This window comes from Haliotis asinina, chromosome 3 (genome assembly GCF_037392515.1).
Source record: "Haliotis asinina isolate JCU_RB_2024 chromosome 3, JCU_Hal_asi_v2, whole genome shotgun sequence".
Lineage (NCBI taxonomy): Eukaryota > Metazoa > Mollusca > Gastropoda > Lepetellida > Haliotidae > Haliotis > Haliotis asinina.
In genome coordinates this window covers 42,800,098-42,816,807 of record NC_090282.1, presented here as the reverse complement: position 1 = coordinate 42,816,807, position 16,710 = coordinate 42,800,098, and the positions used below count along the sequence as shown (strand labels likewise).

The 16,710-nt window shown below is 40.1% G+C and overlaps 1 protein-coding gene across 2 annotated transcripts in view; it reads right to left on the bottom strand.

Annotated features, from left to right (window-relative positions):
* The window catches only part of LOC137278058 (uncharacterized), a 118,022-nt gene that overhangs the window by 99,822 nt on the left and 1,490 nt on the right, over positions 1 to 16,710 (bottom strand). For both annotated transcript variants that reach the window (XR_010956641.1, XM_067810127.1), the window contains exons 2-18: positions 14,408 to 14,503; positions 12,892 to 12,970; positions 10,749 to 10,895; positions 9,890 to 10,164; positions 8,634 to 8,744; positions 8,202 to 8,343; positions 7,767 to 7,909; positions 6,985 to 7,154; positions 6,608 to 6,739; positions 5,867 to 6,025; positions 4,798 to 4,903; positions 4,303 to 4,479; positions 3,265 to 3,404; positions 2,950 to 3,168; positions 2,254 to 2,506; positions 1,711 to 1,874; positions 1,369 to 1,564 (exon numbers count right to left, since the gene is read on the bottom strand). Coding sequence is in view for 1 of the 2 variants with exons in the window: in XM_067810127.1 (XP_067666228.1) it covers positions 1,369 to 1,564; positions 1,711 to 1,874; positions 2,254 to 2,506; positions 2,950 to 3,168; positions 3,265 to 3,404; positions 4,303 to 4,479; positions 4,798 to 4,903; positions 5,867 to 6,025; positions 6,608 to 6,739; positions 6,985 to 7,154; positions 7,767 to 7,909; positions 8,202 to 8,343; positions 8,634 to 8,744; positions 9,890 to 10,164; positions 10,749 to 10,895; positions 12,892 to 12,970; positions 14,408 to 14,500 (2,706 nt within the window). In the remaining variant the exon portion in view is untranslated. The remainder of the gene's footprint in view (positions 1 to 1,368; positions 1,565 to 1,710; positions 1,875 to 2,253; positions 2,507 to 2,949; positions 3,169 to 3,264; positions 3,405 to 4,302; positions 4,480 to 4,797; positions 4,904 to 5,866; positions 6,026 to 6,607; positions 6,740 to 6,984; positions 7,155 to 7,766; positions 7,910 to 8,201; positions 8,344 to 8,633; positions 8,745 to 9,889; positions 10,165 to 10,748; positions 10,896 to 12,891; positions 12,971 to 14,407; positions 14,504 to 16,710) is intronic.

The following is a 16,710-nucleotide window of genomic DNA, read 5'->3' as shown; positions in this document are numbered from 1 at the left end:
TTACTCCTCTTCCTTCCCTCCAGTTACCCATCCATCTTCCTCTCCACCAATTACCCATCAATCTTCCTCTCCATCAGTTGCCCATCTATCTTCCTCCCCACCAGTTATCCATCTATCTTCCTCCCCATCAGTTATCCATCTATCTTCCTCCCCACCAGTTACCTATCTATCTTCCTCCCCATCAGTTACCCATCAATCTTCCTCCCCACCATTTATCCATCTATCTTCCTCCCCACCACTTACCCATCTATCTTCATCTCCACCAGTTACCCATCTATCTTCCTCTCCATCAGTTACCCATCTATCTTCCTCTCCACTAGTTACCCATCAATCTTCCTCTCCATCAGTTACCATCTATCTTCCTCTCCACTAGTTACCCATCAATCTTACTCTCCATCAGTTGCCCATCTATCTTCCTCCCCACCAGTTATCCATCTATCTTCCTCCCCATCAGTTACCCATCTATCTTCCTCTCCACCAGTTATCCATCTATCTTCCTCTCCATCAGTTGCCCATCTATCTTCCTCTCCATCAGTTGCCCATCTATCTTCCTCCCCATCAGTTATCCATCTATCTTCCTCCCCACCAGTTACCTATCTATCTTCCTCCCCACCAGTTACCCATCAATCTTCCTCCCCACCACTTATCCATCTATCTTCCTCTCCACCAGTTACCCATCTATCTTCCTCTCCATCAGTTACCCATCTATCTTCCTCTCCATCAGTTACACATCTATCTTCCTCTCCATCAGTTACCCATCTATCTTTCTCCCCACCAGCTACCCATCATTCTTCCTCTCCGTCAGTTACCCATCTATCTTCCTCCCTACCAGTTATCCATCTATCTTCCTCCCCATCAGTTACCCATCAATCTTCCTCCCCACCAGTTACCAATCTATCTTCCTCCCCACCAGTTACCCATCAATCTTCCTCCCCACCATTTATCCATCCACTTACCCATCTGTCTTCCTCTCCACCAGTTACCATCTATCTTCCTCTCCATCAGTTACCCATCTATCTTCCTCTCCACTAGTTACCCATCTATCTTCCTCTCCATCAGTTACACATCTATCTTCCTCTCCATCAGTTACCCATCTATCTTTCTCCCCACCAGTTACCCATCAATCTTCCTCTCCGTCAGTTACCCATCTATCTTCCTCTCCACCAATTATCCATCAATCTTCCTCTCAACCAGTTACCCATCCATCATCCTCTGTACCACTTACCCATCCATTTTCCTCCCACCACTTACCCTTCCCTCTTCCTCCCCTCCAGTTACCCTTGTCCCCTTTCTCTCTACAAAACATGCCTTCCCCTGTCCTCCCTAAACCCCATCAGTCCCCATTTCCCTTACATGTCATATACTCACATCTTCTTCCTCCCACACATAATCATACACTGCCACTTTGCGTCTCTCTCCTTCCTCCCCTCGCCACTGCTCAGCTTTCCTACAGATGTAGTGGAGTTCCTGGTTAGATAATTCCAGGTCATACGGCACGAAAAAGTGTTCCTCATCGCCATGGAGACGCCAGAAGATGTCCAGCATACGACCATTGTTATGCAGTCTGAAAGTAAAATATTATGCTCTTATGCATGGATGCAAAAACATGGAGATGAGGCCTGACAAATGTGCTGTGTAGATGATCACAGCTACACAGGATTACTAAACATAATATGAAGTTGCTGACTCAAGCTGTCTCCTCCCACCTACCTGAGGAAGTACATGTAGAGGATAGATCCAGCCATGAAGCTGGTGAAGATGTAGAGGAAGACTGTTATGAAGATGCCAGCAAGGCCGGACCCCTGGGCTCTGTAGAAGTGCCAGTAGAGTTTAGCAGCATCAGCTATGGGCTGAGTGCTGTCATTCAGGTAGGTCTGGGGGCAGAATTAGACATTATCTCCCTTGAGTGTACATAAAAAGGCTGCCTCTCTCGTCCATAACCACATTGCTATAACCTATAGTTGTGTAACCTAAATAGTAACTATAAAAGCAAATTAATATATTTTTAGAACTTCCTCAAACATAAACAATGACCTTTTGAGGTCTAAAAGAATTATGCTAAAGACGGATCTTTAGTGACCTTGGCTACACATTAAATTTATATAATGTGCATACTGAATGCCTGTCATACATACATAATAATTTCATGACAGTTCTAGAGATCTGCGTTTGAATGATTGCCTATCTTATAAAACCTTTCTTAAGCCTTCCATACTTAACAATGGGTATACTTTACATCATCCTCCAACTCACCTGCATACAACAGTCCACAATTAGAATGATGAGGGGGTCAAGGAGCGTGAAGAGGCCGAAGGAGATGACAAACTTGGAGCAGAGGTCGGGGAAGATGGAGAAGATCTTGGGACAGATCCAGGCAAACACCACCAGCAAACAGAAGACGAGGATGTTGATCATGGGCCCAAAGAACACCACCGCAATCTCCTCTCGGGCTCGCAGCAGAGTGGCCTGATAGTTCAGCTTCACAGTGTAGGGCAGGAACTCAAATCTGGAGGCAACAAAACAGGGCAACTAACTGTGAGATAAGTGTGTGCTTTTGAGTAATCCCGGGGAAGGACTAGCCACTTGGTGCTGTGAGGAACTCAGATTCATAACTTCATATTCAGGTATGTTCTCTGTATGATATATCATAAATTACCTCTAGACTAGTTTAAATTCTTCATGTAGGATTTGCTAGAAAGATACGATAGAAAGTGTTCATAGTTCTTGTCAAGAGATTTCTTCAAATAATGTCAAAAAATCAGTGGTCAAAGAAGTACATTTGCATATGATCAACATGTGTAAACTCATCTGCAACAAAGGAACAACATGTACTCTGACTCGTGACATAACTAATTTGCTGAGAAACAATGTCGATGGAGTATTTGGTGCCCCTGTATCATAAGCTATCCGTGTGACCTCAACATTTCTTCAGATGTTCCTGATACTCACTTGTTGATAGGGATGGAGATGGCACTGAGGAAGAGCCACTGGCCGACGTAATGGAGTGTCATCGTCAGGAAGAACACCAGGATGAACATCAGCATCATGCCCCAGAACTCCCGGCTCCGCCACTGGGACAGACCCAGCTCCGCAAGGAACTGTCGGCGGATGTAGCTGAACTTCTCACGACCGTTCTGAGCCAGGCGACCCTTGCCACTGAACGGAGGTCTGCAGGAGGAGAATTTAGGGTGAATGAGTTAATAGCAATGTCAAATCCCTCAGTATGTGTATCAGATTATGACAACATTCCTTGGTCCTACTCACTGTACACAGAAGGTGTGCTGCTCCAGCTGCTCAACATGAGTCAGCTTCTTCTTCCTGTTACGTGGCGCCAGGATTGGTGTCTTCGGCAACAGTGAGAACATCTTCCTGTAGTACATGTCTGTTGGGTTGTTCAGGTAGCGCTGCGCAGGAAATATTCAAATGTTGGAGGATCAGTATGATCATCAGCCATTCAGATGCTAGATTCCCACAAAAAACTATAATTATTAATTATAAGACAAGTGAGTGTGTGAGTATGTATGTTGTTGCGCCACTTTTAGCAATATTCCAGCAATATCACGCCAGTGACTCCAGAAATGAGCTTCATACATTGCACCCATGTGGGGAATTGGACACAGCACTTAATCTGCACTCTCACTCAGCTACCCCTCAGCCCTTTTTAAGAGAAAAAAACTGTCATTTGGACAAGAAAAGCCTACTCCTTATAGTGTTGCTCTAAGGGTAAATGCCATAATGCCACAAGGATATTCACAACAGTATATTTTATTCAGAGCTGCCCATTTGTGATTTTAAAACAGTAAGATAAGCTCCTCTGCATGCCTTGCTCACATGCAGAGAGAATTTAGAATCTTCAAGGTTAGCTGGACTATTTCACTAACTCAGCTTATTATGGGGTTGTCCTCAGACCTACATCCAATGAGGCATCACATCAGATGTGATTTTATTGAGTTGATATATTGTTAATGCAGCTAAAGTCAGTAAACAAGACAGAATCCTTTCCATCTTTAAAACTTAATTACTGTTAACCAAATATATTTCCGATGATTTGATCATAAACGTTTCTTCATTCATACCACACTTACAGAAATAGCACGTAATGTAGTGACCGTATACACACAAAATACAAGCATCTTGCAGTTAAAATAATACATTGCCCTCAAAATTCACCATAACCAGAACAGGAAATTGACACGGAAATCAGTAAATGTTAAGATTCCGTGTGCAGGATTTAACTTACACATTACTTCCTCAACAATGGAACCATCATGTAAGATGCTTCATCAGTCCTGGCGGTCTCACCTTGTAGTACATCCCTGGCATTCCCTTGACCGGCTTAAAGTCATCCTGCTTCTTGGCATGGTACAGACTGTCCTCTGACTCTGCATCGCTGTTGGAGTCACTGTCCTCCATCCTCTTTTTCTTGTCTTCCCTCTGTATCAGCCGCGACACGATGGTGGTGGGCGGGGTTATCTCACGCTGAATGACACAGAAGGCTTGTATTATATATCACATCTTCAGCTTCATGATTTAAAGTCAATTTACATTTTTGATATATGGACTGAGTTACAAAGTTACTATCATGAAAAAGTAACATTTCAACCACATGTCTCCTCACACCACACCACACCACACCACACACACCACACACACCACACCACAAAATGCCTTGCCACGCTACACCACACCCAACCCAGAACAACACCCACTCCCACCTCCATCCCTTCACCACCCACACCTTTTGTCAGATATCTATAAGTTAGCTTCACATTATCTACTGTGTCTCCTAAATGTTACCTTCTTCCCCTTCTCAGACAGCCTCACTTTGGTAGCTGCAGCCACAGACTGGTTTGTAGTGTCAAGGTCACTGGAGGTGTTTCCCATCAGGCTTGGCTGGGAGTTTCTGTAAGTACAGGCCAGAACATCCTCAATATCTCCAGGGTATATGGCAACACAAGCCCTGCAGAGGTTCAAGAAACCTTTGCAGCTGTGACCACTATCTTTGTTGATACTGGCAAGCTCGGTTGTAACAACAACTAAGCTGATTGGCTACTGTGCAAAAGGAGGTAATCAAATTATTGGGCTGAGCTGTAGATGCATCCTGGGTATAGGGAAGATTCATCAGAACGGATACACACAAAATATAACGATTATGTTCATAAAAGATGTTTGGAATGATGTTACTACTTCACTATGAACTTTCCAAGGATCTTTCTACTTTGTTATAAATATGCAAAAACAAAGTACTGTTTGTCTTATGTCCTTATGCCATGTGCATTTATCTATTCTATATCAACATAATGATTTTTCTTTCAAGAGAGATGTTTGTAAATCATGTTCATGCAAACATTTCTTGATCATAAAAAATATCTTGATGAACAAATCAATAAGAAATAATGAAAGGGTGAATACTGCATAATATCACGTGCAATACTGCTGGCAAAACTGACTGATATCATAAACAACATCACTAATCTGACCGTCTCATCAGTCACATTGTACAACTAGCACAGTGTACAGCAAACCTGCTTGAAACAAAGAAGCCCTACAGTTGGTTGGTTGGTTGCTTGCTTGCTTGCTTGCTTGCTTGCTTGCTTGCTCAATGCTGCAATATTCTAGCTATATGTGGTGGTCTGTAGATAATCAGGTCTGGACCAGACAGTCTTGTGATCAACAGCATGAAAGCATCAATCAATGCAATTGGGATACTATGACGTGTCAACCAAGCCAGTGAGTCTGACCACCTGATCCCATTAGTTGCCTCTTACGAGAAGCATCAGTTACTGAAGATCAATTTCACCCCAGATCTTCACGGGTGAATCCCTACAGGTGAACAGAGTGACTGATCTGTGACCCCTGTACATACCGCTGGCTTCTGTCCGAGGCCATGTCACTGGTGGATCCAGGAACTGGCTCTTCACCATCCTTGTTCTCCTCCCACCCGGTGCGGATGCGGTCAGGGTAGCCAGTGATGCCAGATGTGAACTGTAGCTCCACCTCGTACTCCTTCTGTCCAGCCATGTACCTGAAACCCAAGACCACAATCACACATCAACCACTAACTAGCTCTCCGCAATATCTGTCACAACAAACTTAGCTGTGGAATCAGGTTTGAACCGAAAACCTGGATGAAATAGAAAACACAAATGGTCCTACATATGTAATTTTTGTCACAGCTGACAACTGCACATGAGAGAAACTTACAATCAAAGCAATTCTGTTCTGATTACACAATGCTATTCAGAGAAAGGTCAAATGTAACATATTCTGTATTTTTACAAATTCTTAGATTCTAGTACTTCCACAATGGACGTCGCAGTGGCTGCACTGGTTAGGCCACAGAATTATGTGCTGGCCATTAGGTGCCTGATTCTGAGGGTGTGGGTTTGAATCCTGGATGGGACTCAACCCAACAAAAGTGCTAGAATTTGTTCTTTACTAAAAAAATGTAATCCCAAATATTCTCTTGCTCACTTTAGACAAAAGATATCTCTTCTTTTCAGTTTATTATATCCTGCAGGTCTCTGCAATCTGAGTTTATCTATGTGTTAATAACAACTGTGTAATTAGGATGAAATCCGTTATAGTCTTGATTAGCGGCACAAACCTGGGCAGTTTGACAATCTCAAAATACAGATTGCTCATCCAGTGATCAAGGTCTGAGGCCATCAGCTCCTCAACCTTTTCATGTTTGTCGATGTTAGGGTCCATCTCACCTCTCAGGAATGGACACTGGTACCTGGACAAGCAAAGCAGGGAGTGAGAGGGAGCTATCCCAGCATTTCTTAACAGTCTATAACACGCATGTGTCGTCCCTGTGAGCAGGACGACCCACTAATTTTCAGCCATCCCCTGAACAGTTTCTTCATAAATATTTACGCAAAATTATCGCAGGTTCAAAATAATCAAGTTGCAACCAACCAAAAAGTAGTTAAATAATAGCAATACCTATAATCAGGGAACCGTGATACTTCATGTACTTACTTGCCCTCAATGATGTCAAACTGGCCATCACAGATAGGGAACACACCCCAGGAGATGACCCGGTCAGTGGGGACCACCGAGCCCCGCAACAGGAACAACTCGAACACCAATGCCATCCCCGGCCTCAGGGACGGCTTGGACGGCAGCACAGTGAAGACGCTTTGGTCGATCTGATCAGCAGGAACATTGGATGCTTTCATCAAATTATGAACTTTTGATATTTAACACAGAATTTCTGCATAACATATATTAATCAGCAGCATTAAATTCTGCAATTGCTATCCATATAAAAATACACTTTAAAAAAAGACACCTTCAAAAAATAATTCTGTAGACTTAGACCTTATATTCCTACTATTCCTGAGAGGAAACCAAAAAAAAGACTGGGCGTAGGTCTATACATGTATGTCTATATTTAAATTGTAATATTTGACAAAGTAAGAACTTTACAACAATTCAAAATTGAGATTTAAGATTTTGCCATGACAGATAAAAAAATATCACACAAGCCTTTTTGTTGGTACATGGTCAGGGATAGACTCTAAACTCCGTTTCATCGAAGCATTTGAAATATTTGGACAAGAAGACACAGAATCTTTGAATATATTCCTGGGCTGGTTTAGAATAGTGTGCTAAAGACAATAGTCCACTCCTAATGCTTGTCATATATCAGGGTAACCCTCCCCAATTTACCTCTGACCCAACCATCTCAAAAATAAATGACTGGTCCCTAAAACATGACTATTATATAAACTGACACAACAACAAAACATGATACATACCTTCATCTCCACGTTGTGGAAATTTCCCTCATGGAAGATGGGGAGTGAGGCCCCACCCCACTGCTGCCCTTTCATCTTAGACCAGCGGAGGGTGTGACCTCCCATACGGTTGTACAACGACACCATCAGTACGTAGCGGCCAGCTGCAGCACCAGATTAACCAATGTCATCAAAAACACACTTCATAGAAATCAACTGTGTACTTTCTATACTGTGCTCAACAGTTCTAAAAAACAGAAACAACATTATGATTGATGTTTATCGAGACAATTGGTAACGCTAGTTGGCACACTATCAAGTTTGGACCAGGGAAACCAAATGACTGACTGGTCTATGTAAGTAGAATCATTACACACATAAGTGTGCTGGTGTACTGAGGACCAATTCTACCAGAGAGTCCTGATTGTACAACAATAACCAAGATGGCTGCCTCACCTGGCAGTTTGTCCTTGACCCCTCGCAGACACTTAAGTTTGATCTGTATTGGCTGTGGTGTGTTGTTCCAATCCACCTTCCATCGCCGGCCTCGACTTCCTCCATACTGACCATCAGCCAACATCAGGTCACCATAGAATGTCTACAATGTTAAACAGCAACAATGTCATATTCAATTAGAGTTCACACAAACCAAAGGCGATACACTATTTTTAAAGTCAAGGCAATATTTTGAGTAGTTTATGTCACCAGCACTAAAGTACCTCACTTTAACAAAAATTAACACTACAGAATTTTGGAGGTACAACTATGCTAGAAAGGTGAAATTACTAATTAGAAAGGAATACTGATTAGATGATGCAACAAGTGAAGTATGAGTCAAGCAATGTAGGAGTAGACAACAATGGATTCTGGGTTGGTATGACAACTCACCCTGACTTCCCCTTTCCTGGCCTCCAGACGGCTGATGAGCTGGCTCTCGGAGCGACGAAAGGCCTTGTGGAGCCGATCCAGCAGCAGCTTCTCCCTCTGCTTCATCAACTCCTGCGTCAACACACACAAATACATCAACACACACAAATACATCAACACTCACAAATACATCAACACCCACAAATACATCAACACTCACAAATACATCAACACCCACAAATACATCAACACCCACAAATACGTCAACACTCACAAATACATCAACACTCACAAATACATCAACACTCACAAATACATCAACACTCACAAATACATCAATACTCACAAATACATCAATACCCACAAATACATCAACACTCACAAATACATCAACACCCACAAATACATCAACACTCACAAATACATCAACACTCACAAATACATCAACACTCACAAATACATCAACACCTACAAATACGTCAACACTCACAAATACATCAACACTCACAAATACATCAACACTCACAAATACATCAATACCCACAAATACATCAACACCCACAAATACATCAACACTCACAAATACATCAACACTCACAAATACATCAACACTCACAAATACATCAACACTCACAAATACATCAATACTCACAAATACATCAATACCCACAAATACATCAATACTCACAAATACATCAATACCCACAAATACATCAACACTCACAAATACATCAACACTCACAAATACATCAACACTCACAAATACATCAACACTCACAAATACATCAACACTCACAAATACATCAACACTCACAAATACATCAATACCCACAAATACATCAATACCCACAAATACATCAACACTCACAAATACATCAATACTCACAAATATATCAACACCCACAAATACATTGGCATATACACATACACACAAATACATCAATGCACACAAAAACATCAATGCACACAAGTACATCAATGCACACAAATACATCAACACACACAAATACATCAACACACACAAATACACACATCAGTATGTGAAAGAACTGGTACAAAAGATTGTGGTTTAGTTTTAACATTAGTTTGACAGTAAACACAAACAAAGGAATCTATTAGGTCATTCACATTGTAACAAAACCATGATCACTGCTACCACAAACATTTTATGTAACATCTCCCATCCCATTACAAGAGACCCGTACATCCGGTACATGAGAATGATCAAGGAGCTCCCTTTATTCCAACAAGCTAAACCATGTGACATCAAAACTGACCTCTCTGCGAGCAATGTCCTCCCTCTTCTCCTTGGTAACCTTGGCAACCCGAGTCTTGGCCTCCTCCTCCTTGTGGAGCAGTTTCTCCTGCTGTTTGCGTGCCCGCTGTGCCTCCTGCTCCAGGTACAACACATGCTCATCCCGAAGTCTTCGTTCCTCCTCCTGCACCTCCTCAAGGGAGATGGAGCCCAGCATCACCACATCGTCACGGACCTCGTCCTCGAACTGACGCAGGTATGGGTCCATCTCATCTTTCTCCATCTCAAGACGAAGCTCTACAATGTACAGGATCCATAGTACAACACAAGGGTGGAGAAGAGTGTGTCCTTGATAGACAGATTGCTAGTTGTTTAACACCACATTCAGCAATATTCCAGCTATATGGCAGCAGTCTGTAAACAGTCGAAGGTGGACCAGACAACCCAGCGAAAAACATCATGAGCATCAATCTAAGCCACTGGGATATGATAACATGTGTCAATGAACTCGTGAAGCCAGACAATCTGATCCCATCAGTTGCCTCTTATGATGAGCTAGGATGCTGAAGACAAATTCTAACCCAGGGTTTTGATTGAGAATATGACAGTGTATGTCTGAGGAAGCAGTCAGCAACATATACGTTATGCTCACCATCAAGTGTGAGACCACTGGTTGATAGCATGAACAACAATCCATATCATGAGGGCACAAGGGTTCACAGGTCAAACACTGTCAAAACCCCTCTTAATCAGCTCAAAATTAGTCAAATGCCACATTATGCTTATAGGGTACATTCAGACCCTCACCAACACACCATAAGCTATACACCAGCTATAACTCACAAGTCTCTGGAGCATTATTGGTCTTTTCAACATCTCACCTGATATTTTCTCATAGTTAGGGATATGCTCTGGTCTGATGAACAAGTTGGGTGGTTGTCGTTTTGTCTCAAGCTCTGTGTCCCCATTCTCCAGAGTGTCCATGAGGTTGTACAGATCGGGGAGAGTGTCATCGTCCGGGAGTGGCTCTGTACCACACACATCAGGAAATTCAACATCACATATCTATATCATAACTTCAGTCCCAATACTCTAAAGTAGTTAGTGGTTTGGGCAATCGGAAACTTTGCAATTACTTTCAAGAATCACAAGAGAACCAAACCATCAAAACGATATTTATGTACACATTTTGGCCAGTATATCAGTGGCTGCTCAATTGCAGTCCAGAAACATCCTGAACAAAACTTGTATTATATGGTAAAAACATCTTCATACTAGAAAAATATATGTATGGATTAAACTGAATCCTGTACAGAATAAATTGTATACGTTACAGGTTAAGAGTGTATATTGTAGTTGTGCATACTGGGGCCCATATCTATGCTAGCTTCAGATGATTACATAAGTGTTCCGTGAAACTGGGAGTTTTGATGGTTTGGTTGCTAAAGTAAACCACCACAAACTATTCTGATCAAATCATAGTTGTGGAACACTGACACTTCATGTACCATATTTGCCATATTAAGTGCCTAGCTCAAGTCCAGTAAATAATACTGTACAAACCTCCAGACCATTTTGTATGCTCATTGTCAGCTCCATCATACAAAGTCAAAACATACAAAGATCTAAAGGTCACATGCAATGTAAAACACAACTTTGCAGATTCTGGTACCTATCGGTATGCACTTACCGAAACAAATCATAAAAAGTGCCAATTCAACCTATAAAGTTAAAAAAAAACGTGATGAAAAAAAAGCCTGCAAAATCGGAGTTCAAATGTTTCACTAAATTCCTCCCAGTGCTGGGGGGAAAACTGGTTTCAACAGCTGTGCTGCGCTGTGTCCATAACGCATGTGCAGTGAATAGGTTCGCGGAGCTTGAAACAGTATGCATGCCCTGCGTCTGAGGTCGTGAGCAGTAGTCTAATCTTGGTTGTATACACAAACAAGTAAATAATCTACTCGTTCCGTAAATCAACTTGTTGATTGTGGTAAATAGTCTCTGTCACAGAGAAAGCTCAGTGTCTGGTTTATTCACACCTATATGTCTGCCTGTCTGCTAAAGACAACATGCAATACACAGCTTCAATCATTGACCACGTGCAATTTGAACTTAACACCTATCAGACTATATGACATAAAGAAAATAAGTTGAGTCCCGTGTCTGCCACATAATGTAATTAGGCACGTGTGATACACCTGACATGCTTTATGTCTGTGGGTTGCAAACAAACTACATTCATTTTTTTTCGGATGACTGAATCTGACGGAAACTGGTGCAAACTCTTGTCAGTTTCAAGTCCTGCTTTGTACTTGGAAGAATGACAGATTCCAGCCACGTCTCTACTGACATGATTTTTTATTGGATCGAGCGCAAATTCAGAGGACATGTATTTTCCAAACCCAACATCTCTATATACATTCTTCATGGATAACGGCTTCTTTTCATGTATATGATTTTGTTTGACAACAGTATATGAATCCATACTGAAACGACGCATCAAGTACACAAATAGAAGTTGTTATCCATAAAGAATCTTACTTTCTTGTGACTCGCTATACTTCTAAAATGCCCATCAAACAGATCATCTTTCTGTACACACAATGAACCCTCAGCATATCAGCGAATGAAACAGCCAATCAGAAGCCGTCGTTACACTTGAGTGCATATCCACCCGCTATGACTGGGTTCGGTCTCCCGAGGGCTTCGTTTCTGGGGAAGTAAGCCCAAGTACAAAATATTGCACTTTCGAATCACCATTGTACGCTTATAATTGTGTTTATTTGTTTTTTTAAAAGCAGCAATGCATATCATACGTCATGAATAAGTGATAAATGTGTTTTAATTATGTTTGAATTTTTGGTTGCATGTGACCTTTAAGTATCAGTCTGTTTTTTCTTGTGTACAATTAAATATAATGTTACAATACCATTCTACACTCTTTGTGTGACAGTTACATTGCTGGGTTTTCTGTACATATAAGTCATAGTTCTGTCGAGATTTGAATTTCACTTATCAGCTCACCAAATTTAAATTCCTCCTCTTCAAAGTCTATTCCGTAGTCTTTGGGATCAACCTCCACCATTTCTGTTGTTTCCTTTTTCTGAAACAAGAAATAAGTCACTTTATCATAAGCTATCATTGAAATTATGAGAAAAAATATTTCTTATCTCAGTATTTTTACAGCATAGATTTTACCATTTTGTGCTAAAATGTCTTGATGCCCACAATACATAAAAAAAAAACCAAAATAGTGAATCTTATAAACTTGATAAAAGAACAAAAAAACTTAAACAGGTCCCTCTTCTTAAAGACAATCTTAGCACCAGTGACATGCAATGTCAAGGCATGGTTCTTTTCTTGCTTAGATTTCTTTGTGGACTAGAGCTCTGGCCTCGAATATTTCAAAACAATGTAAGTCTGAGTTTTGGTTAGAGCTTTTACTCAAATTTGAGAAAACACAGAAAAATGTTTCAATTTGTCAAACTCAGTTTGAAATTTGAGTAAAAATTTAAGTTTGTTTTTAGAAATCAGACCCTAGTCTATGCATGACAAAATATTAACCAAAAGAAATAAACTATCAGAAAGTTTATTTTTCAAAAAAACAAAATGTTTACCCACAATAACTTCATGCCTAACAAAATAAACAGATTTAACTATGATCACAACAAACAGGTACATCAGTTCTCCTGCATCTGACACGAGCATCTGACATGTTTTAAAAGAAATTAGCAGAATCAGGTGCTCGGGCTAATGGTTTGGTTGATGTAAATAATCTTATCCCTATTGTACAGATTGATGTTCATGATGTTAGTCACTAGATTATCTGGTCCAGACTTGACTATATACAGACAGTCATCATATAGCTGAAATATTGTAAGTTGTTCAAGTCATTGGCTCAGGGAACATAAACATCCATCAAGGGTATATCAACCCATGTCACTCTCTTGACCAGTGAACAACTTTTTTATCTTTCAGAACTCATCAATGTTATTTTTGAATTGTTTGAAGCATGGGTACTAATCTTTTTGCAGCCATGGCTAGATTTTGCAGACAAGAAAAACAGATATAGAGTTATCTCCCTTCCATCAATTTGCATTTGCAAAACCTCAGTAAATTCTGTACATCATATGTGATTCAATGTTATCTGAGATAAATAATTACTATCACAATGTACCAAATGAGTTTGGCATTCTCAGACGTGTACACCAGAAAATGTTACTCTCTAGTAAGCAGGGTACACCGAAAATACCAGAAGAAAACTCATCCAGTCAGAAAACGACATTTATGTATAGGAGAAAACACGCCTCTAAGGTTTTGGTAGACAATGTAAAACTGGAGGGGGAGGGAAATTTCCCAAAACAAAAACCTCAAATGTGGTTATTCTGGAAAAACAAGAGATGGCATAATATATAGTGAGAAGCACACTTTAGGTTTATATGTGTGTGGCAAGATAATGCCCTTGGCGCCATCAAACAGCAAAGGAATTTAATCAACTCAACTACAAGGTTCAACAGTAACATAAAACCAATATACTCACTGTTTCAGTAATTGTGATAACTGTTTCTTCACCAGTAGCCTCCCCTGATCCTTCCGGCCCAGCCACTGGTTGGGTTGATGTCTCGTTTTCCATGATCTGAAAATTACAAAATGTCGCAATAGAATGCATGATAATGGCAAGGGACATTTCTTTACTAAATAGCGACAAAAAATTAAAGAGGAACCTACATTCATTCTTATTCCTTCCCCTCAAAATAGACTGAGTGGTTATTATACTGTTCCTCCGAATTCCCAAGCTATGCCACATTACTTCTAATAAACACTGCAACGGATGTAGACTTACGCTTCATATCTAAATATATATAATTTTGATAAAAATAAGTCATTCAAATTAAAGCAAAAAGGATCCCCTGTGAGAAGGGAGATTTAGTACTTTACCACTGCAGAAAGAGCAGGGCAGTAGGGTAATGAGAAAAAAAATACATCTCATGAACACTCTGTATTTTATACAACATAACAAGAATGATCCCTGTTCAGATACATAATAAAGGTTTGAAATATATCAAGTATTTTGAGGGGTGTTGTCCTATACATGCTAAGACTCCAGTAAACATGTAGAATAAACAAAACATAAACACAAACACACTGGAGGCAATATCATACACTGAATGAGACATGTGTTATCTAGTTCTTTCCCTTGACTATTTTCATTGTAACAGACCCTTTTCAATCGCATGCAGGAACAATGAGTCAGTAGACTCTTACTCTGTTGTCTCATGACCAAACATTTTAACTTATATGTTTCTCTTGAAGGTATTGTACGCGATGCCAGTAGGCAAGGGATAACAATGCTACGAAGAGGTGTACATCAGACCGCATTAACGGGGGAGAAGCATACAACATATTTATCTTACCACCATGTACAAAATATTATATGTTATTCTGAAGATCACTGCCCATTATATGACATGCAAAACAAAATGACATCTGCTTCTTGACTGGATTTCTGAAATCAGGGAAACTTATTCTACCAAGCTTATGAAAATGGTTAGTTATGCTTAAGTTGACTGTGCAAATGATTCAATGAATGAAATAGTTTAAATAGAGTAGTGAAAGTCGGTAAAATAAATGTGTACATAGGGAACTCAAAACAAACAATAATCAAACAGTTTTGAACTATGGGCACTGTATGCATAATTATGATGTCATATGATTGTTAGTGATACAGTTTCTCACTGGAGAGTTTGGCAGTTAGCTTGTAAGTGGGTAATATTTTGTCCAGTTGTCACCCTCTTAGGAAGGGAGAGGCAGATCCTTGTTAAAGCGTCATTGACCAATGAAATTGAAGTACTTTACGTGAAGGTTAGATAATCCACCATATTTTCTGGAGTTATATTGCTTCAGGGGACATTGCTTTCAAACAAATTATTCAGCTATGGTCTTGCAGCCAGTGACATGATACAAGGGGACAGCTCCAGACGTTCTACAAAGCAGCATTAACTCACACAGAGTAATATCTTAATTTTTCATCAAGAGAAATAAATATAAAAATTTTCTTTGGAAGTCTTTACTAATCAGAATAAATACTTCTGTTGTGTCCAAATATCTTATACATTCTTAAAGTGTTTTTATGATGTTCTTGAGTTTCTTTACATTGACTTAATAAAATTAGAAAGATTTCCCCAAAGAGTGTAAAGTGATGCATTATAAATTTGGACATACAGAAGTATACCTGATTGTGAATTTGGTATATCATGCTACTCCACTTACAATGTTATGTTTGTTGCCTGTGTCCACACATCAGGGATCAATGTTTACCTAGTGTCAAGTCTTACAAGTCAATAATAATTACTGTAACCAGTAACCATAAAGCGTGGTACAAGTATTGAAACACACTGCTGTCTTGGATCATAGCCAGCACTGAGAGGTATGTACTGAGTGTCACAAACTTGATTACTTTATACATGTTGCAGGGCCACTTGGTAATCAGCATTGCTCAAGAATGGATAGTTAAGGGAAACATTCCTGGAAACACACTCCACTTTCCTCAAATTAAGATATCGTTGTCAGAAAGTCAAGACGTGTGCACAAATATTTTTAAGTACTCTTGTATGACAGAAACAGTTAAAGCAATCTATGCTTACTCACTGAGTCATTATGATTGTAAAACTGACAAAAATAGGACACTGGAGTTCATGTACGTAGGTATATTTTCAATTATAAATGAACATAAGAGCATTAAAAAAAAAGACAGAAGAGTCATTAAGATCACCTCCTAAATATAAGGACAAAATCAGAAAGATATATTCATGAAAATATTATCTTTGCATTGCTGATTATCCC